Source organism: Furipterus horrens, unplaced genomic scaffold (assembly GCF_987537825.1).
Source record: "Furipterus horrens unplaced genomic scaffold, mFurHor1.1.pri manual_scaffold_4, whole genome shotgun sequence".
In the NCBI taxonomy this organism is placed as follows: Eukaryota; Metazoa; Chordata; class Mammalia; order Chiroptera; family Furipteridae; genus Furipterus; species Furipterus horrens.
The window spans coordinates 34,163,539-34,185,701 of record NW_028327174.1 but is presented as its reverse complement, the minus strand read 5'-3'; the positions used below and the strand labels follow the sequence as shown (position 1 = coordinate 34,185,701).

Here is a 22,163-nt window from a genome sequence, read left to right as displayed (position 1 = left end):
GGCACTCTAGTCTAATTCTTTTTTGTTTCCTAGACCAGCAAATGTGAAAAAAAATTTACACAGCTTACCATCTGTTACTCAATTATATAGTTATTGTATTGAATTTAGTTTATATTTATTTAAATCTAAATTTTTTCCACTATAGAAGTGGGTTAGTAGTGATTGTGGTGATAATTGTCCAGGATAAATTTATACTAGCTGCACAAAAACGAGTCAGCTGGCACACCTACTAGGATGGCTATAATAAAAAACAAAATGCATAAACAAAAAATGCTAAATAACAAGTGTTGGCAAGGTTGCGGAGAAATTGGAACCATCTTGCAGTTGTAGTTGAAATGCTATGGAAAAGTTCAGTGGTTTCTCAAAAAGTTAAACAGAATTGCCATATGACCCAGCAATTCTATTCAGTGACATGTACCCCCAAAATTGAAAACAGGGACTCGAACACGTACTTGTACATCAGTGTTCATTGTAGCACTATTCTCAATAGGCAAAATGTGGAAAAAACTTAATTTTCCATCGGTGGATAAGCAAATGTGGTATTTGCATACAACAGAATATTGGTCAGCCATAAGAAGGAATAATAGATGCTACAGCATGGATGAACCTTGAAAAAAATTATGGTAACTGAAATAAGCCAGGCACAAAGGGACAATACTATACGATTTCACTTATATTAAACATATAATGGGCAATCCATAGAGACAGAAAGTAGATTAACAGTTTTAGAGGTTGAAGGGGATGGAAGGATGAAAAGTTACTGCTTAACGGTTACAGAGTTTCTGTTTACTTTGATAAAAACATTTTGAAAATAATAGTAATGGCTGTACAACATTGAGAATGCAATCAGTGCTCTGAATTATACATGTAAATTACTAAATTTTATTATATATATCCCCAACTTTAAAATTAATAATGTAATATAGTGTAGACCGTTGAAATATACACTTTAAATGGGTGAATTGCTGGGTATGTGAATTATATCTCAATAAAGTTGTTAAATAGCTGAAAGTCTGTGAGGTGCTCCTTTGTTAGGAAGATGGGAGTCCATACTTTTCTGTCCCTGTGATAGGCAGTGGGATAGTTCATATTAATTCAAATATCAGTGTAAAATAGAATGCTACTGTAATAAACTTACAGAGCAGTAATGTGGTATGTGTTAATAGGGTGAATTTGTGCATTTCAGCATGGTATTGTGCTATAAAATGTTTCTGGGCTTCTCCCGTTTGTTGAATTATGTGGTTAGTTGGGGGTAGGAACAGATGACTGCAGAACTTTGTAGTTTCTTAGTTAGAAAGTCATTGTGGAGCTTCGTCCTCACTTGCGTACTTGAGCACCTGTAAAATATCTGCGCCGTATGCTGGTTTGCCCGTGAGAGAGAGGATAATGAGAATTTCTATTGTGGAGATCTCGTCAACCACAAAACTAAAATTTCATATTCTTCAAAAAATTTCTATGTAGGAACACCAAAGCCAGGACAGAGAGGAGAAATTAAGGTCTGTTTATACTGATTTTAATTACTAATAGTTGGTTAAAAAGTCTTTCCAATTTCCCTTTTTTATAATTAAATATTTCTTACATGTTTCTTACTATCCTAAAATGTTTTATTAATGAGATAAAGTACATTATTTTTGTTACATCCATCAGATAAAGTTATTGTGAAATTTTAAGGGTATTTTTAAATTATTGTTTTTAATAAAAAATACATTTTTCTGGGGAAATATTATTCTAGATAACTTACAGACTTTATAATATCTCCTTCTCTGTTTCTACTGTATGTTGCATATTTTCTGTATAATTTTATGGAAAGAAACTTTTGGCAGATGCTGAATTTCTAACTTAAAAATAATTTAGAATATTTTGCATATTTAGTTACTTTTTATATTTCCTATTTATGTATATTCTATATACCTTTTCAAATACCAATTGAACTTTTCTTTCTCTTCATTTCATCAGGTTTTTTTTTGGAACTGTAATGCATCTTTTTAAAACAGAGATGTTTCTCATATTTCAATTTAAAATGTTCAGTTCATTACTATGGACCCACCTAGTGTCGACTTTTCAAATTCATTTCCTTACTGTGTGCATATGCTTATGCTAAACATCATATAAATCATATAATAAATGAAATGCTTAAATAATCATAACATTTAAAAGCTCATTTCAGAATCTTAATGTTGTTGCTTCCTTTTTATAATATGCATTGTATGCAATGTAAACAATCTGAAATAATTGACTATGGGTTAAACATGCAGCTGCTAGAAAGCATCCTATTGCTCTTTTAAGGATCATTCACTGAAGAGGAAAAATATAATCACTAGCATGAAAAGTGGCATTACTGAAAGAGGTCATTTGACCTAAGAATTTGTGTGATTTATCTTACGAATGGAGTTACTTTTCTTAGTTTATAAACAATACCTTATTGACTGTGATAATTGCTAACATAGTTGCATTTCACAATTTACAAAACATTTTTCATGTATAGTAAAATTAAAAATTTATATCATCTTTACAAGATAGCTATCATTATCTTTCCCAATTTGCAAATGAGGTAACTGAGGATCAGAGAGGTATTAGAGCAGAATTATGACTTGAACCTGGGTTTTCTGGCTTCAAATAATAAATGTTTGTATTTATTCACTATATTATATTGTTTCTGAGATTTTGACATATAACTCAATCAATGAATATCTATTATAGCTAATTACATACTCAGTATGAATGTTACATAAAATTTGGACTGGCTATCATGACATAACATGTCAATGTTCAGAAACTGGCCTATTTGCTAGTTAAATTAATAAAATTTAATTAACTTTACTGGGAAAGTCCAGTATATCTTTCTTCATTGCATTTCTATAATCTCATTTGTGGTCAAGTAAAATATTTTATTTAGGCCAACTTAATTTTAATGTGTTTATTTTCAATATATACAATACACTGAAATATAAAACTTATTACTTAAATGTTTATGACAATCACCGTTCCAAATTTCCTGCCCTTCAATTTCTACCTAAATGGAAACAAACTTGGTCCTTTCCCTTGTCTGGGGAGAAAAAAACTCTAGTATAGGCAATTTACCCAGGCAAACCTTGTAATGTAGTCAGTTGTCTTTTTTTTTTTTTTTTTTTTTTTTTGGATATCAGGTTTCCCTCTGTAATGGAAACGAAGAAATGGAGGGTAGAAGGAGAGGGAAAAAGGTGTTGGATTCCCATCCCTTCTTCCCCCACACTACTACCTCTCAGCTTGGAACACTGACTATGCAAAGGGACATTTATGCTGCTTCTTTGAAATCTTGAATAATGAAATAATCTGCACCGAGTAGTAGACCAAACAAGAGTTCTAAGGCTGACTATCACTGTGGTCTGGCAGTAGGTCTCAAGGTGCTACAGAGCCAGTTGTAAGAATGGAAACAGTTATCACTTAGGTCTGTGTATCTGCCTAGTGTTTGTGGTGGTTACACTGAGGGCATCATCAGTGGGAAGGTCAGCCCACAATTTGTGCAGGAAGTTGTACAGTGCCAGTGCACTTTATTTCTGGTCCTTTTTTTTTTTTTTTTTTTTTGCCACAGGTCACCACCACCACCTGGCTGTGGTGGCTGGTGTTTTCCGGGCGGAATCTGCCAGTGGTCTCATGTGCTCTGGCCACCAGGGTTGAAAGTTAAGTCATTGGTAAAACGAAATGACAAGTTGATAGGCTTTTTTCTCAAATGTGGCAGAACCTGAGACTGATTGGATTCTGGCCACTCAGTGTTCAGGCCACCACGCATAACACTGACCACCTGGTCTGGATCCTGTGTGTGGATAAGTTGCATAGGCTTCACCGGAAGGGTGATCGACAGTGCCACAGAGACAGCCCTGTCCTGCGGTACATGGTGTGTGCATAGGGCACACTGTGGATATTGATGTGCACACCAGGCATATTCTTTTCCTGCCCCGCCTGCCCTGAGCCTGTGCCCACCAGCCGCCCTTCTTCTGGCCTGCACCCTGTTGAGGTCTGTACCCTGCCTGAGGTCTGCACCCTGCCTGAGGTCTGCACCCCTAGTGGGTGCTTCTTCAGCTTTAGTTGTTTGCATGTGTAGCCTGCTGGCTTTGTGTTGAGTCACTGTCAAAGATTCGTCTCTCAAGGGGGCCAAACTTAGTGGAAATATGTAAATATATTTTTAATTTTATGGATAGATAGATGTCCATATATGTGTATATATATGTACAAACCTACTATCCATTTATACTTAAAATAATCAAGTAAAGATTTTTTACCCTTTTGAGGTGCTTGATGTGTTTGAGAAACACTGAGGTAAATGATTGCATTGAGTTATTGGTTTACCTGGTATATTTTATACACACACACACACACACACACAAGGTCTGTTCAGAAGGCATCCAGCAATGTAAATTGAAAAATATAGACTAATGGGAGAAGATACAAGGTACAAGAAACATTGTACATAAGACAGTGACACCTCAGTCTTCTTCAGAGTAGGCACCCTGGGACCTCACACAGTTCTCCCAGTCGCCCTCAGCTACCCCATTGTATTTTCCTGAGTCTCACCAGCAGTCTGAAATCTCTTCCCTTTTAAAAGTGATTTTAGTTTTAGAAATAGCCAGAAGTCACAAGGTGCCAGATCTGGGCTGTACGGAGGCTGAGTCACCTGGGTGATTTGATGTTTCATCAAAAAACTGCATAAGATGTGATGCATGAGTGGACGCATTGTCGTGACGAAACTGCCGATCACCAGTTGCCCAGAGCTGCAGCCTTGTCAATCATCTGAATAGTTTCTGAGGAGGAACGTTCAAGCTTAATGCAAAATCTGATGCAGATTTGTTGCTCTGCTCAGTCAGTCAGTTTGAATGTGATGGCCACACAGTACACATGTTCATTCAATAGCATCCACTCTTCTCACTGCTAGTATAGTCATCATAGTTAAGTCATCATAGTTCACACATGCACATCCCAGTCCACTCTCCTTGGCTGTCAGGTTACATTGGTGTCCTGAAAACCATTCCTTTACATTAATAATGGCTCAACGTTTTCTGGAATGAACATATGAACACTTAGGGAGGCATTTTATGCTGGACTTTACACAGCAAAACAATTAACATGCTTCTTTAGGAGTATATTATGTTAGGTTCTCCTTCACAGTTGGCCTAGAAGGAGATATGAACATGTTACATTTTTCTGGATATCTTATATTGAAACCCCTGTGCTAACAGGAGAGCTATGTGTCTTCAAAGAAAGAATAAAATACTTAGTAACTTAGATATGATTTTTCTGCCCCAGGATTGATAGTAACATAAATAAAGGAGATAGTTAGTGATTGTTTCTGAGGAATACATGTGAATAGTATGGAATATAACAATTATATTCACATAGTATTTAGGATAGTGAAAAAAATTATAGATATAGGAAATAAGAGCAAACATGATAAAATTGGGTAATTTATGGTATAACTTATAAAATAACTGTAAGCATCTAGTTTAAATTATTGTAATGTTCCAAAAGTTATCTCCCATAATATATCTTAATTTGCTTCTACAGATATTTAGAATTATTTTGGTGTGATGTTTTATGAACTATACTTTGAAGAAAGGGATTTAAGTGAAATACTCTGTCATCACACCTGTACTCCAAATCCCACCACAAAAACTCACTCCTATTCTTTTGTTTAATATTTCTATTCTCCTCCAGTTTTATTGTTTTGTTTTTGAGAAAGTTTTTAAAAGGCTAAAAGGTTTGAAGACAACTGTTTTAGATTTCTATTAACCAGTTATAACTAGTTTATTAGAAGCCTGTTTTTATTTGCAGAATTCTCATTTAAATAGTGTACACTTCAAATGCAAAAACCATTCACTGAATACAATTTGGAGACTTCTAACCTGTATTGCATTCATTCATGCATATATGCATGCTAGACTCATATATAGTGGGTTGTAATCCTGCTGAACATGTCTCTGAAAGCTTTATAAAGTCAAGTCATTAAATTAACCAGTCTACTTCTCCCTGATGCTGTATTTTGCTTTTATATGGGTAGTCATATTCAGGATCAAGGACAATTCCTTGAATCAGCTTTTATAATTTCTTTAACTGAAAGTATGCAAACAAAAATGTATGTATATGACTTAAAGGCATAATTATATGTATTTGATAGAAATTATAGGAAATTAGATAAATTTATTATTTTTGAACTAATAGAACATAAGTGATATCTCATTTGTGTTTTTCATAACTACGCTTATGCTCAGGCAACATTTCCTATTTTCTCTGGACTTCCTCAGCATGATAATAAGATAGCTTCCTACTTGTCTAATTGGCTTAAGAATTTATTTAAATATATTTTAATTTAGAGGAGGTTATTCGTCCCTTTTTTGTACTTAGATGTATCCATTAGAGTGCTTTTTATGTAAGAGTGTAGTTTCCTTTTGAAAGAATTTGCTTGCTTTCCTTTAAACTACAATAGAGTGGGCATCTTTCACATGTGTTGGTATTTATTGTTCTCCTGCGATGCTTCCAGAATATCAGAATGATGAGGGAAAATCATTAGATTCTCTCCATTTATTTTAACCGTTTTAATTGGACAGAGGGTCATTATTACATTTTCTTCTAGTGAATTGTGGGTTGGTTTTTTTCAGTGAATCAAACTGTTCAGGTTGCTTATGAGGTTCAGCCCTTGGCATAATGTCACTAATGATTTCTACAGGACCTTGAAATAAAGCAACAGGAAAATCTATCAACAAAGAGATATAAATGGAATATTTGTAGATCAAAAATAAGGTTCAGATCTTTGTACTGGAAGGAAAGGGCAACAGTGGGCAATTTCATACTTGATCACTTTAAACGCAATAAAAATGGCAGTGACTGCCTAATTGCCAAAACAGCATCTGGACACATGAAACATCAAAATGACTGTTGTATTGGACAGGGGTGATTGCCATTATGAAATGAATGAAGAAGTCCATTATGGTATAAAAGAAATGGCTAGTTCATTACTTTTTTCTCAAAATCTTTATATGTTTTAATTTTCACATGTTAACTGGTATGTTTTTCCTAGAGTATGCCTTCAGGTAATACTTTCTCTTTTCGGTGCAATTCCTAATAGGGAGACCCTATATTCTTTCTGGAGTCCTTATTTTTGAGGGAAATAAAATACGTGTGTGTGTGCATGCCTGTGGTGTGTGTGCATGTAAGTACAGAGGGGTAGGGGATGGCTATAGAATTTATTATTTCATTTGCCAGAGATGAACTCTCTCCTCCTGGTATTTTAAGAGCATCTCTCACCAGTGACTGCATTTTTGCTCAGATCAGTGGCTTTAACCAAGACCTCTTTAAAAAAATCATTGTTATTTATCCTTTCTTGAAATTTTTAACCTTTTTAGTTTAGTGTTTTACTCAACTTATAAAATAGCCTTTCATATGTATGAATAAAATTTACCTTTTCTATGATATTTTTACATAATTTAGTGGAATATTTCCATCTCTAAGTTGGAAACCTTTACTTATATGTTCTGCCATTATGTCATATTCAATGTAACATCACTTTTCCGACAAGCAATGCCAACTTCCAAACTTCTGTTAATTTCACTACTGTTGTCCATGAACTTGAACACTTCGGGACATGTTGTTTCTTGTACTTCAATACTTGTCCAGGGGATGCTTTCTTGAGGAAAAAGTATTTAAACCTAGATGTAAAGGTAATGATGTGAGCGGGGTGTGTGTTCCAATCTTAGGAAACAGATTGTCAGATTGTACTTGAAAAACACTGAGGTAAATGATAGTATTGGGTTACCTCTTACAATAATAATTATATATATATATATATATGTATATGTGTGTGTATATATATATAGTGTGTGTGTGTGTGAGTGTGTGTGTGTGTGTGTGTGTGTGTGTGTGAACTGGTATATATATACACCAGTACACACAAACTTTGGGTTCTGAGTCTCTGGATTATTTTTTTCTTCTGCTAGACAATGCCATGGGTATTACAGAACTTGATATGGTTGATATAGAGGATCTAACAATGAGCAAATCAGAACCATCTATCTTTATAAAGCTTAGAGCCAAGTAGTGTAGGAACTTATGTTCTACTTGGTATTATGGGAATCCCAGGAAAATTAACAGATGAGGGATGAAGCTAGGAGTCCAATAAGGTTTGACGCATCAACAGATCTTAAAAGACGAGGAGAAATTAGCCTGCCAAATTGTGATAAGGGAGTTTGGAAGATATTCTAGGAAGAATATACAGTTCACACAAAATCATTAAAGGAAAGAACAACAGGCTATTTGCCCACAACTAGACCTGTCTAGTGAAGCAGCAGCATAAAGTTCATGGTGTGTTGGGAGAGAAGAGGCTGAATAAGGAGGCCATGGCAGAGTTAGAGTCAAATACTGATTTATAATAAGGCTGTCACTTCTCAGGCTTGAGTTTACACAAGCTTCATTTAAAGAAAAAAATTTACATACTCCAAGAACATATTGGCTAAGATCTTTGAATTTTTATTAAAGGAACATTTATTCTAGAAAAAAAAATTATATTCTATGAAAATACCTTTACATTGAGAATTATTAAAAATGGGAACTTTTTTCCTACCAGGTAAAATACTTTTTAATAATAAAAATCACACAGTAAGTATAGACCTCTGAAAATATGTGTTGGGTCTGTTTATCTGAATTTGGGAAATATTATATATAGTTGATGGGTAATGGCTGAGGAGATTTTACTTTAATTAGATGTGTTTTTAGATAATTTAACACATATATAGTTACCTACTTTTGAAAAAAAATAGACTCACATTGAAAAATTGCTCCATGTTTTTTCTCATTCGAGGACCCAGGCTGATTGAACAGGCTCTCTTTGGGATATGTTATTTCATGGTGGAAGTCAGAAACAAGATAAGGTGGCTGAGCCAAATGAAACATTAGTTACATGTCTAAAATAAAGTCAGTGAGATAGAAAATAAATGTCATCAACAGGGCAGTATAGTAAGGGAGATTAACAATTATATATGAGTAAATAGTACAATTTAACATAAAATGTTAATCCAAGTTTTGATTTTTTTGCCGAACTGATATTTTTTTAAATGATTATCACATTGTGGTTGTAAATTACATTTCATTAAAAGATGCTGAACATCATTCCTTTATTTAAGAATCATTTTTACTTACTTTGAACAATTTATTTGCCTGTTTTAGATTACCTTTTTCTTATTGATTTCAAAGAATTCTTTATATATCATGGTGGCATATATTTTTTTCCAACCTGTCTCAAGTCTTCCGATTTGTTTAGAGTGCCTTTTGTCATTTAGAATTTTTGGTGTTTATACTATTAGATTTATTAAGAGTAAATGGTCCACAAATGAGGAAGAACGTACACATAGATATATTTTTAAAGATGTGCTTAGAGTGCTGTCATATTTTACAAATGCTTGTCATGCTTTAGTCTATGCCTTGACTTTAAGCAAAATTTAAAATAAATAAATGATTATAGACCCATGATTTGTTTAAAGTTCATTATTATTTAGGTGTTTTTAAATACTAATGTATCATTTGATATCATTAATATTTATAAATTAGTACCAATTTATCTTTTTCCTATTTTATGAAAGTATTCAGTATAAACAATAAAATCTTAATATAAAGATGGTTTACAATATGAGTGTATTAAAGTTCCTAAACATATTTGTTGAGTAATTGAATGGATGCATTCTTTTGGTAGAGTCTGTTTTCTTGCATTTTTTTATCCCGTGCATAGTCTTAATGAATTGATCTCTATATTATTGCAGTAAGTAATTTTTTAACAATAACATGACTAATAAGATGCTATTTGGCAGGAGTTCTATGGAGTGTTCACAAACTTCATTTCAAAAACCAAGTTTTCTTGAATACAATTTGCCTGTCAGGATTTCTCACATTTAACTTTTTAGTCTGTCTTTGAATTTCTCATTTGTGTTTTGAAATTCTGGATAATAGCAGACTTTGCATTTATTTCCCCCTACATGCCAGTCACTGTCATCACACATGTGACATGTTCAGTATAGTAATGAACTGCTTTTAATTCTCTCATGAATTAGGTCATGCTAATAAATGTAATTGTACTTAGAGAAAAACAGAAGTTGTGACTTGAAAATTCAAGCACAAAAATTTTTCAGATTTACAAGTAGATTATCTCAGTTATAAAATTAGTCATTTTGAAAACTTGATCTATTTTTTGTGATCAATTAAGTTCTCCTGATCATATTAAATTAATATAATTTAGATGAATTAACTTTAGCTAGTAAGTGATTTATTTTCCTTACCATCTTATATTTGTGTGAATGTAGTTATGATATACTTCAAAGAGTTAAAAAACTACAAGTCTTAAATATTTTAAAAGGCTATGTAATCATTTTATTTTATTTTATTTTATTTTTTTAATTTTGGTTTTTCAATTACAGTTGTCCCCTTTTCCCCTAATTTCTCTCCCCCACCCAACCCACCCCCTCTCCCGCAATCATATCCCTCCCGGTTGTCCATATCCATGAGTCATTTATACAGGTTCTTTGACTAAACCCTCCCCTTACTTATCCCCCTTCTCTCCCTCTCCCCTGCCCCCTATTGACTGCTATTCTGCTCTTTGTTCTATTTAGTTCCTTTCTATGTAACCATTTTAAAAGTGAGAAGGGTAAGAAATTTTATTTTACAAATTATAAATTGACTCATTGGTTCTGGCTGGTGTGGCGCAGTGGATTGAATGCTGGCCTGCGAACCAAAAGGCTGCTGGTTCGATTCCCAATCATGGCACATGCCTGGGTTGCAAGCCAGGTCTCTGGTTGGGGGTGTACAAGAGGCAACCAACTGATGTATCTCTTACACGTCCATGTTCCTCTACCTCTCTTTCTCCTTCCATTCCCCTCTCTCTAAAAGTAAATAAATAAAATCTTTTTAAAAAATAAATAAATTGATGTATCAAAGAATAGATTATTGAATCAGCATTTGAGAGTAAAGAGACCACCTTAAAATTCATCTTTCCTAAGATGTTAGGCTTAGGCAAGAGAGCATCACTAGTAAGGAAGGAATCGAGGCTCTCTTTAGAACACAGGCCTCCTAACTTTCTTATGCATAATTCGTTCTTGATATTCTAGATAGAAGTACACTGAACATTGTTAAGGGGTAGAATTTTCATTTACTATGAATAAGATTTATTTATCACTTAGTAAGCTATCAAAGGAGAATATAGAGAATAGACAAGTATAAGCAACTTAAAAATGAAGCTAAAGTGTTCAAATGTTTTCAAACTTTACTCAGTTTTAGCTCCTATTTCTGCTCTACTTAGTATCAAGAAATACAAGCAATATCTACAGTGGAAAAATTTTTCTGAAAGATGTGTACTAAAATATTTTGCAGAAATAACATAATAAGTAAGAAACCAAGCCATGTTTTAGCAAAATCATGGTGCTACTACTTCTCACTTTGTTGCTGTCACATTTACAATAAAATGTCACTGTACGGTGTTCCCTGGATTTATTTTCAGGTTGAGAAATTACTATGTGGTAGCCAAGAGCACTTTTTTTCCTGATGTGTTTTATTATTATTTTTTAATTTAAATTTTATTTTTTCACCACCATTTAATGCCCTTATACCTCCCCCCACAATCACCACTCTGTTGTCCGTGTTCACGAGTCCTTTTTCCCTTTTCTCAATACCACTATCCCCTAGTCTTCCCCCCTCTTAGCTGTCATCCTGCTCTCCATCTATGAGTCTTTCCCCATTTTCCTTGTTAGTTCAGTTCATTAGTTTCCACATATGATTGAAATCATATGGTACTTGTCTTTTTTCTGACTGGCTTATTTCACTTAGCATAATAACCTCCAGGTCCATCCATGCTGTCACAGAGGGTAAAATTTTCTTTTTTATAGTCAAGTAGTATTCCGTTATGTAAATGTCCCATAATTGCTTTATCCACTCATCTATTGATATACACGCAGGCTGCTTCCATATCTTGGTGATTGTAAATAATGCTGCAATGAGCATAAGGGTGCTTATGTTCTTTCAAATTAGTGTCTTGGGTTCCTTTGGATATATTCCCAGAAGTGGGACCACTGGGTCAAAAGGAAGATCCATGTTTAATTTTTTTGAGATAACTCCATACTGCTTTCCACAGTGGCTCCACCAATCTGTGTTCCCATCAACAGTGCAAAAGGATTCCCCTTTCCCCACATCCTTGCCAGCACTTGTTGTTTGTTGATTCATTGATGGTAGCCATTCTGACAGGTGTGAGGTGCTACATCACTGTGGTTTTAATTTGCATCTCTCTGATGATTAGTGACATTGAGCCTCTTCATATGTCCATTCCCCATCTGTATGTCTTCTTTGGAGAAACAAAAGAAAAAAATGAACAAATGGGACTAAAAGTTTTTGCACAACGAAGGAAAACATCAATAAAATAAAAAGTCAACCCACAGAAGGGGAGAACATATTCTCTGATACATCTGATAAATGGTTAATATCCAAAATTTATAAAGAACTTAACAAAACTTAACATAAAAAGAAACTAATTAAAAACTGGGCAAATAAATTGAATAACCAAGAGCACTTTTGAAAGATATGGTCCCATTTGAATTGCTTCTCTTCTCATGAGATCTATGGATATTTTACTCACGAGGTATTTTCTGACTTTTACCACCAGAGTGAGCGGTTCATGTCTTTCTCATCCCCATGAACTAACAGCCATTAAACATCACTACTTATCAAAAAGAGAGATGATTGTGTAATGAGTAAAAATATTAAAGGTATAAATTCAATTGGTCTTATCGTCCTAATCTTCCTTGCCTGAAATGATTCTTTCTGTAAGATAGAAATACCACTGCAAAGCAGTAAACATGCGGATTAGAAAATAGGTATTTTACCTCAGATTCCTGAAAATGTAATAATAAGGAAGAGATGTTTATAAATTATTTTGAATAGAGAGCCAAATTATATTATTTCTGCTAAGTCTGGTGTTTATGATCATCAAAAATGCAATACAAGTACTTTCTTAAACTTTTTAATGCTGTGTAAAAATCAACTTTTGTAAAAAGTTATTTGTCAGGATGGGGCAATCACCTAGTTTTGTCCAAAGTTTGGACATTCACTTAGCCTTAAAGCATAATTATTAAGCAATTTCCTTGCACTCAATATATAATTGCTATTAATCTATTTTTGAAATGAATTAGCATTTGGTGCCTTTTGAGAACTTTGGAGGGAGGCAATTCATCTCTTTGATTTCTCCATCTCTGCACTTACTAGTTTTGGGACCTTGGACACATCAATTTCCTCATTTTTAATTGGGATAATACAACTACATATCTCCTATTGTTTTATTTTATATGCATCACAGTGACTGGTAGAAAGTCCTAAAAAATAAAATTATTGTTTTTAAATTTCTTCATATTATTCTGAAAGACATAAAGAGTAAGCTATCAAACAGTGGGAAGTATTACTGAGAATGACATCATTTCTTTCAGAAATTTATGAGACTAGACTTTCTAAAGTGAACACAGTTTTAATGTGTTCTTGAACAACACTAGGTCAAAAATGTGATCTGAGGACAATTCATATTTATATTCCAACTAAGTAACTAACTAACTGACAATACCATAAGTAGGCTTATGTGTCAATCCTCTGCCATAAATGTGTTATAGATAATTGAAGTTTAGGTCTTTAAAAAAGGAAATAAGTGTGTGTGTGGGAGGGGACTGGTGAATGAATGTTAAAGCCAGGCAGAATCGGGTGGGGCCTGGGTGGGGGTGTGAAAAGTAGAGAGGATGGAGACAAATGTAATAGTATCAACGATAAAAATCAAGTTAAAAATAAAATAAAAAAATAAAAAAGATAAGCTATTGAATTTCTTAGGCATTTTTCTGAAGTGTTCCAATTACAAAAATAAAAGTTTTATGCTATACATGTTAAGTCAATGATTAGCTCCTTTCTTGTTTTTTTTTGAAAGCAAAAGGTTCTTTTTTAATGTCTTTGTGACAAAGTAAGGAGAATGAAACAGTGAGGAGAAAAAAATTTGGTGAATATTTTCTTAATGCCTCTGTGTCAGGTTAATTCAATATAATTTTTTACTGTCTGACACCACTTTGCTTTAAATTCATTGTGATTGTAACACTAAAAGTTTCATTTCTCAAAAATCGCCTTTCAAATTCCATAAAATGCAAAAAATAAAGATTGATGGTAGAAACATATATCAAATATTAAAAGATAATCTGTATCTAAGACCACATATTTCAATTTCAGTTATTAAAATAGAAAATATTTACAATTCTCTTAAAATATGGGAACATATATTAGAAATGCTTGCTTGAAACAATACATGTAAGGGGTGAAATTTGGAAATAATTTGTTTATGATCTTTAAAGATCCTGATAGTCTCTTTGAGAATTTTCCAGCAGCATTCAGTAGCGTATCTTACATTTCCTTAGTCTGTGTGAGCCTCCTTTTTATATTTGCAATGGAAACATGAGCTCAAAACACACTTTTTAGGTTCATTCCATTTTCCATAATAACTGCTGCAACTGTGTCAAAGACACTCATTAAATGAAAAATTGTTTTCTATAGGTTTATATTGTAGTTTGTGCTCTGGTCTTCTCTGAAGATGCATTTATTGTTTTTATATTTGTGTTTGTAGATCATTTTCATATTTTCACCAATTTAAGTATTATTCAATTAAGTTCTCACCATTGTCTTTTGTTTATTTGCTTATTTATTTTGGTTTTAACATTTTTCAACATATTTGCTGTAGAGAGTTTGGACATGAAACAATTAAGTTGAATTTTGGTCATATATATTAGATTTGTTAAACATTTTTTCTTGAATTCTTTTTAAAGTCATAGTACTTAACATATTGGTAAGCATTTATTAGATGTTCAGTGAATGCTAAGTGTATCTCAATCTACATATATTATGAAACCTTCTGGAGATCTACTTATAATAGTATAGAAAAGTCATATTCAGATGTTAATGCCTATGTAGAGAATACCAGATACATAACCATTGATTATGTAAAACATTTTAGGTAATTGATAAAGAATATGGTTTTATTTAGCACATATTATATGGTAGTCATTAACATGTTTTATCTTTAAACATTTTAACATTTAACATAAAAGAAAAAGTTTATAATAACAATTTACTATTCATCATTGGATCAATTAGATCAGTCCAGTCCCTTATTGAAATTGCCAATGATAAGCTTTGATGAAAACATTTTGGACCTGCCTTCTCTTTCGCTGACATTCTAAATCTTACAGAAATTCTAATTTGTGATATAGAATTCGAATGAAAGAAAACTTTTATAGCCTGGAGAGCTACACTTAAAAATATTTATTCCATTCAACCATCAAGTACAGTACTAACTTCATGCCAATGAGATTATATCAAATATAATTTCATTAGCAATTATTTGAAAGCTTTTTAGGTCACTTAAAAAGTGAGTGCCATCCTGGGGTTTTCATTCAGCTATAAATTCTGGAGTGTTATTTTATTCTGTATTATGGTGTCACAAGTGAAGTAAGATCTGGCTTCAAGTAACAACTGGACCACTAACCAGTTGCATGACTTTAAATTTCTTTTGCCCAAGTTTAAACACTGGCAACTCAGGGCTATACATAACCCTTTTTTCTGTGCTGCATATGATTCATGAGCTAATCTATGGGAACAAAATTCCTTATGAGCTTCAGAGTTCCATTAGTTCAAAATACCATTATTAAAATGATCATCATTATATTTGGCAAAATTTCTGTCTAGTTTCTAGTCTATTTCAAATCATTCAGCAGGGATGATTGTGCAAGAAATAAATCGTTTGTGAATGGCTACGGTAATGTTTATATGTTGAGATCTTAAACTGACTTCCAAACCATTTACTGTTTTCTTGTATATGCTTTGTGTTTATTTGGCATAGGTATACTTACACATACATATATTAAGTGTCTATAAAAACAAAACCAAAGACAAGGAAGATTCTGATACGAGCATCTTTCCATTATACTATAGTTGTCCTCAAACACTCATGCTCTCTTTCTTACCTGTGCTGCTGACCTTCTGGATTAGAGTTTCAGAGAAACAACCAGAGGTACTAGCTGTAGCAAGACAGCAGCTGGGACCATACGGATCTCAGCATCCTGCCTTATGGCCATTATCTTTGTTTCTATCTTTATGCTGCCACTCTCTCTCCTTGTGCTCTCCCTGCATCCTCTCCTCACTGCCTCCTCCTTTTCCTGACTCCAGCTCCCATTGCCCCTGCAACTTATCTCCCTCCTTCTTCATTTTTCTCTATTTATATAAGAGGAAACAAGATTCTCTAATGAGGAAATTTAAAAAGAAAACTATTTTTAAAGGGTGTGTAATAGCCGTGCAGCTACCATTCCCTAATTCCCACAACCAATATTAACAATAGAAAACATTTATTTTTTGTATACTTTATTAATTAGAGTATATCAGATTGTAGGTCTCATAAGAGCTGAAAAAACAGATATTTAAAATAAATGCAATAAATTTCTCATTTTTCTATGTAGGAGTGGGTTGTTGCTGTAATAAAAAATAATTTGAGGCTAACGACAAGAAAGAATAGTGAGTAATATCCTTCCCCCTTCCCCAACTGCTGAAAATGAAAATCATGTCAGCATCAAGTCATTTTTGCCACATCCCTTCTTAACAGCTTTTTCAGGGTGGGTCATAATTCTGTGTTTTGTTAGTGTCTTAACTCCATAGTGACATGCTTAAATCTTATTCCACATTGATTTTGTAGTAGACATATGTTTATTTTTAGGATACCCTGTGAATGATGGATCTCATTATTAAGTTATTATCAACTTTGTCCCAAAATGTATAAGCTTTGAATGAAGAATAAATTTATTAATATTAGCATGTTAATAATTGATTATGATATGTGGAATATATGTATGGTGTCACATTGTGTATGTCTAAGAAAGTAAACTTACTGTCTGCCTGTCGCCAGGGGAAAAAAAGTGGGACCTAATCAAACTGCTGTGGGGTCAACCCTTGTGGTTTTAAAGGCCCTTAATGTTGTCCAGCTGCAAAATAAAAGGAATTGGGAGGGGAAGTTGGAAGGAGTGGAGGGGGTTGTGGGGGGGGGGATGTGTGGAAAAGAACAGGGAGTCTGGCTTTTATTTTTTTTTAAAGTGAGTTCAGTGCCAGCCTGGACATTGGCGGTGCAGACTATTGAGCCATTGTCTGCTCCATTTCCAGAATAGCCCCCAGTTAATCACTTCGGCTTTGAAGGGAATTTCCTCGTGGAATTCTCCACAGAAAATCTAATCAACTGACCTGCCCTCTCAACAATGGAAGGCTTTTTTTTCTCTCTTTCCCTTATTGGGGCGGGCTCTGTAATGTAGCCTTTTGTGCAGAATGAACCCTCCCAGTAGGAGTGGAGAGCGTGTGTGACTGGGTGTGTGTGTGTGTGTGTGTGTGTGTGTGTGTGTGAAGAATGCACACTATCTCGTGTTGGTGAGAGTGTGCTTACTCCCTGACCAGATGCTGCAGTGCACGGGGCAGCCACCATCTCTGCATGCGTGTCTGTGTAAGTGTCTGTGTGTGTGTATGTGCCTCTGTCATTTCATGTCAAAGGTACATTACCTGATTACCTTCCTCGCCTGCCAGATTTTTATCTAGATAATTGGAACTGCTATGGAGGCTGTGCCTTGCCAGCCAGCTTAGGGATCTGTAAAGCCATAGTTTGTCCACCTTGTTATCTGTGGCTGCCTGGGCAGAGGAAATTAAAGAGACCCACAGCCAGGGGAGTGCTTCCCACCCCTGACCTCCTCAGCGATCCCAAGCAGGACAGTTTCTTAGTCCCATCTTTTTGTTTTCATTTGGGGGGGGGGCGGGTTGGTTTGTGTTTTTTTGTTCCTGTGTGTGTGTGTGTGTGTGTGTGTGTGTGTGTGTGTGTGTGTTATGTGGGCATGTAGATACCTATTCCTCTCCACATCGCACGTTGTGTTTTATGGAGTTTGGAGCTGAGGAAACTTTGGTTGGGTTGCCAGGACGTTCGCACCACTTTGTGGAAAGCAGGAGCTAACAGTGAGACCGACAGAGTGAGTGACAAGTTGTTTACAGGTTTCCTTGAAGGGGCCTCTGCTATATTTCAATCTGTCAAAGTTGCTTTTCTTCGCTCAGAACAATGCCTGATTGTTGTGTGTGAGTGTGCGTGTGTATGTGTGTGTGTGCGTTTCCGTGTGTGCGTGCAGAGAGCCTAGAAAGGGGTGAGAAGGAATAACAATTCTTTGTGTAAAATGCGATTATTATCATTTCTTTGCTTAATAAGTTAATAATGCAGTTTAATCAATTCTGTTAGTATACAGATTTCTCTTTTAATCAGCAGCAAATGCATTTAAAAAATCATACTGGGGTGTGCATATGAGAGAGAGGGGGGTGAGGGAGGCTTATATTATTTAGAGGAGAGTATGGGAGATGTGTTAAATGAGTTGACTTCTCACATTCGGTGATGTCTAGGAGAGAGAATTAAAAGGAAAGGACAGGCATCCTGAGGTTGTCTAGTGCTTTGCAGCCTGAGAGAGCGTGCGGCTCCGTGGAGGGGGGAGCAGCCAGACCCCGCTGCTGGAAGTGCGCTACCCCTTTAAGAGACTGGTCAAGGAGTCCTAGGAGAGGGAGGGGGAAGAGGGGGAAGAGAGAGAGAGATTGAGAGTGAGAGAGAGAGAGAGAGAGGAGAGAGAGAGGAGAGACAGACTGAGAGAGAGAGAGAGAGAGAGAGAAAGAGACAGAGAGAAAATCAATTGGTTCAGAAGGTTTGGACTCACTTGACAGGTTCAGTTGGAGCCGATCATAGGTGCTGCTGTGACAAAGGGAAATTGTGCTTTTCCAGCATGCTTACTGACCCTGATTTACCTCAGGAGTTTGAAAGGTGAGTACAGTTTTTACCCCCTAATATATTGAAGTACAACTCTCCCATTTTACAGTAGTCTCTGAATCAGTTGGAAGATGCTCCCCTGTTTGTTAGAAAAGCCTTTAGCTAGTGTTTCTGCAATCTTGTTAACTGATTTTTGTGGTGATTGCCCAGACCACATTGAACTGATTTGTAAAGTCTCCGAGATTTCAATGTTTTTAGGTTGCGTCCTATAACAGGAAATTAAATGAACATTAAGCATCTCTCTCTCCCCCCACTCGCTGCTTTTCTCTTTCTAGTTCACTCTCTTACTTTCTCCCTTTACTGATATTTTTCTTCCCTTCTACACCTTTTAAAATGCTTTTGTGCAGAGTGTTAACCATTTTCAACATCTCTGTCTGGCAATTCCTGGGGTGACAGAAGATTTTAGTGGTGGTTAAACAGAGGCTATAAGTTCTTATTTGATCCTTCCGTAAAACTTTGGAAGCTACTCAGTAAAGCACATGACCTTTTGTTGATATAAGAGAGCAGATTTTTTAAAAAGAGCATTTAACATAACCACTATCTATTAGCAGATTACTTTGGAAATGTCAAAAAGGGGTGGGGGGTAGTGATGATCTCTTTCTAAGTTTCAGTGGCCACTTTTTGCACGAGCTGTCTTAAAGTAAATTTTGATTTGCTATATTTTCTCCTTTTGCTATGATGAGAGTAAGTGTATTTGTAATTAAGTAGTTCCTTTTTGGAGAAATACGTGCAATATCCTTTCATTTGATGTTGTTGCAAAGAAAGCGGGGCTTTGAAAGAATTTTAGCCCTCTTAGTGTTCCTGTAAGTACACATTGCAGTTTTTAAATTTGAGTTCTTATCCCAGCATGAGTTCATTTTTAGAACTATAAATAGAATTTTGTTTGCCATTAAAAAGAATTCAAACTTTGTATTCTGTATGGTGAATTTTAAAAAATAGCTAAAAAAAGCCAAGATGCATGATACCCAGGCTTTTTTTTTTTTTTTTTTCAATTTCATGAAAGCTACCTTCTGTATAAACATTTGTTGTATCTGACTATGCAATGCAAGCTAGGTGCTAGACCAGCTGGTTAAAAATATGCTAAGTCAAGCTGTTCATCGCTCAAACAACTGAATTTGATATGAAAAGATGAAAAAAGAAAGGACAAAGATTAAAACATTCTAGAATAAAGCAATAGAAGAGAAAGATATTGAGAATAAAATAATGCTTGAATGTGGCCAAATATTAGAGAAGCCATTATCAGATCAGGGCAGAAAGTAAAATAACCAACATATATACTTTACTACTGTCTTCTTTCATTTCCTCTCCGTCTTTTTTTTTTTTTTAATTAAGGTGAATCCTCACTAGATGATTCCAGCAAATGACTGCACTTTCTTAATAGTTTGAATTTATCTTTTCTAAGTTCTAAATATTAACTCTTTAAAATAGCTTTTGTTTGCAAATATAGCCTATTTCAAATGTAGATGTTGAAGTTATTAATATTGGAACATACTATTGCTTAATGTAGCAGTTTGTCAATATACCACAGTAAGTTTTCCAGCATGTGCACAGAGTAGCACTTAAATAACAGTATTCTTCAACTCTATACTTTTTGGAAATAAAACTCTTGAGTCTGATTTCTAAGCATATTAACAGACTGTTCTTATAAAAAGGTAGTTACATATTAACAGGCTGTAGCCTATTTCTCTATATAGGCAAGTTTTCCTGCTGTGAACTTTATTTGTATTTTTTTTCAGTTATCTCTTTTTAAACTAAACTTTTCCCTTTCTATTCTGATGCTCAAATCTCTTTTAACAATTTGATTTTTTTCCTCCTGGTGAAATTTTATTTTTCTTTCTTCTTTTTTTGTTTTTTGTTTTTTGTCACCCAGAAAGAAGCATGCTTTTCTAACTGGCTAATTAAATAAGCAAGTGATAATCAATAAAGTTGTTAGTATAGGTAACATATATGTAAATAGTAGTAGCTAAAATAATTTTGGAAACTGTCATATAAAATTTCTTAATAATTTCCCCTGTGGTTATACTTGATAATGTACACAAAAATTTCAGTGGATCATAACTAGTTTACATTCAATTTATATGAGTGAGTATATATATATAGTCATCCACATAGAGTATATATCTTACATTTTCAATATTGAATATTCATATTCTCCAAAGGAGGTATATATTCTATAACTACACTATGATAGTAAGTTATTTTTTGCCTTTTTAAATATTTGCAACCTTCATTGAATAAGTGGGTTATTTCAATCAAGCGTTAATTTTTATTCTGTTTATTCACCTGTTATAGATGAGTTGTTCATTCAAACTTAGGAATCTGAAAAGAGGACTTCAAAATTTTTTTATGAAATAGAGAAGTTTGTTCTAGAAGATATAAATGAGTTACTAGAGGGTGATGTATTTTTGAAGTTTTATGTGATTTTTTTCCTAATTTTATTGGTGGAGTTACGTCCATCTTCTGTTATTCTCTGCAACCTGTAGACTAGTTGGAACTTTAAAGAATATTCAAAACTTAAATATCAGGGTCAAAATTTGGATTTAGATTTGTTATGTGTGTGTTATCAGCTCTAGAAATATACGTGGTCAATACTGTCAATCTAATAAGCAATTAAGTAATTCAACTCTAGTAACACTTTCATTGTCTGTTAGAAAACATTCAGGAGGTAGAGTGCATTAAATAGTGATTCTGAAAAGTAGATAAGTTGAAATATTTTATTTTTATTTTAAAGCATCCTTATTATAACTGGTTATGATTAATGAAATACACAGTTCTTAGGTGGGAGGTGAATAGGCTAAGTATGTTCTAAGGAATTATTTGTAAGCAAAGTCTTTTAGACAATTTAGAGGAAATGTAATTGGCAACATAGTCTAAATGTTAGTAATAGTGTCATTAGAATGAACATATGAACTCTCCTAAAAATTTTAAAAGAAGATAGTGAAATTATGTATTTATTTGAAAATAAATAATAAAAAATTGAGTTAAGAGTTGTTCTTTAAGAATTCCATTTTTTTGTATTTCTAGAATGAAAATATTTAACAATTGCCTTAAATAGCAGTATTAGTTTGTTTCTGCTGAATAAAAAAGCAATTTTGATACTACTAGTATTCTACTAATTTCTTTTACATTTATTTTATTTGATAATGTAATAGTGTTATGAATAAGCTATTTGTCATTTTCTAATTGCTCTATGTTAGAGACTTCAGTAAAAAGCAAGTGGAAGATACTTGCTGAAAAAAAAGTTTGATAGTAGAAAAAAATG

General features: G+C 34.1%; 1 protein-coding gene across 3 annotated transcripts in view; it reads left to right on the top strand.

Moving 5' to 3' along the window:
• Positions 1–22,163, top strand: part of SOX5 (SRY-box transcription factor 5) — a 941,468-nt gene that overhangs the window by 545,164 nt on the left and 374,141 nt on the right. The window contains exon 1 of one of the 3 annotated variants that reach the window (XM_090275487.1): positions 18,767–18,895. The exons of 1 other annotated variant lie outside the window; for it this stretch is intronic. In XM_090275487.1, the coding sequence (XP_090131613.1) occupies positions 18,858–18,895 (38 nt within the window). In that variant the 5' untranslated portion in view covers positions 18,767–18,857. Of the gene's footprint in view, positions 1–18,766; positions 18,896–22,163 lie in introns of those variants that run through there. One more of the 3 variants, XM_090275488.1, reaches the window with a different exon arrangement.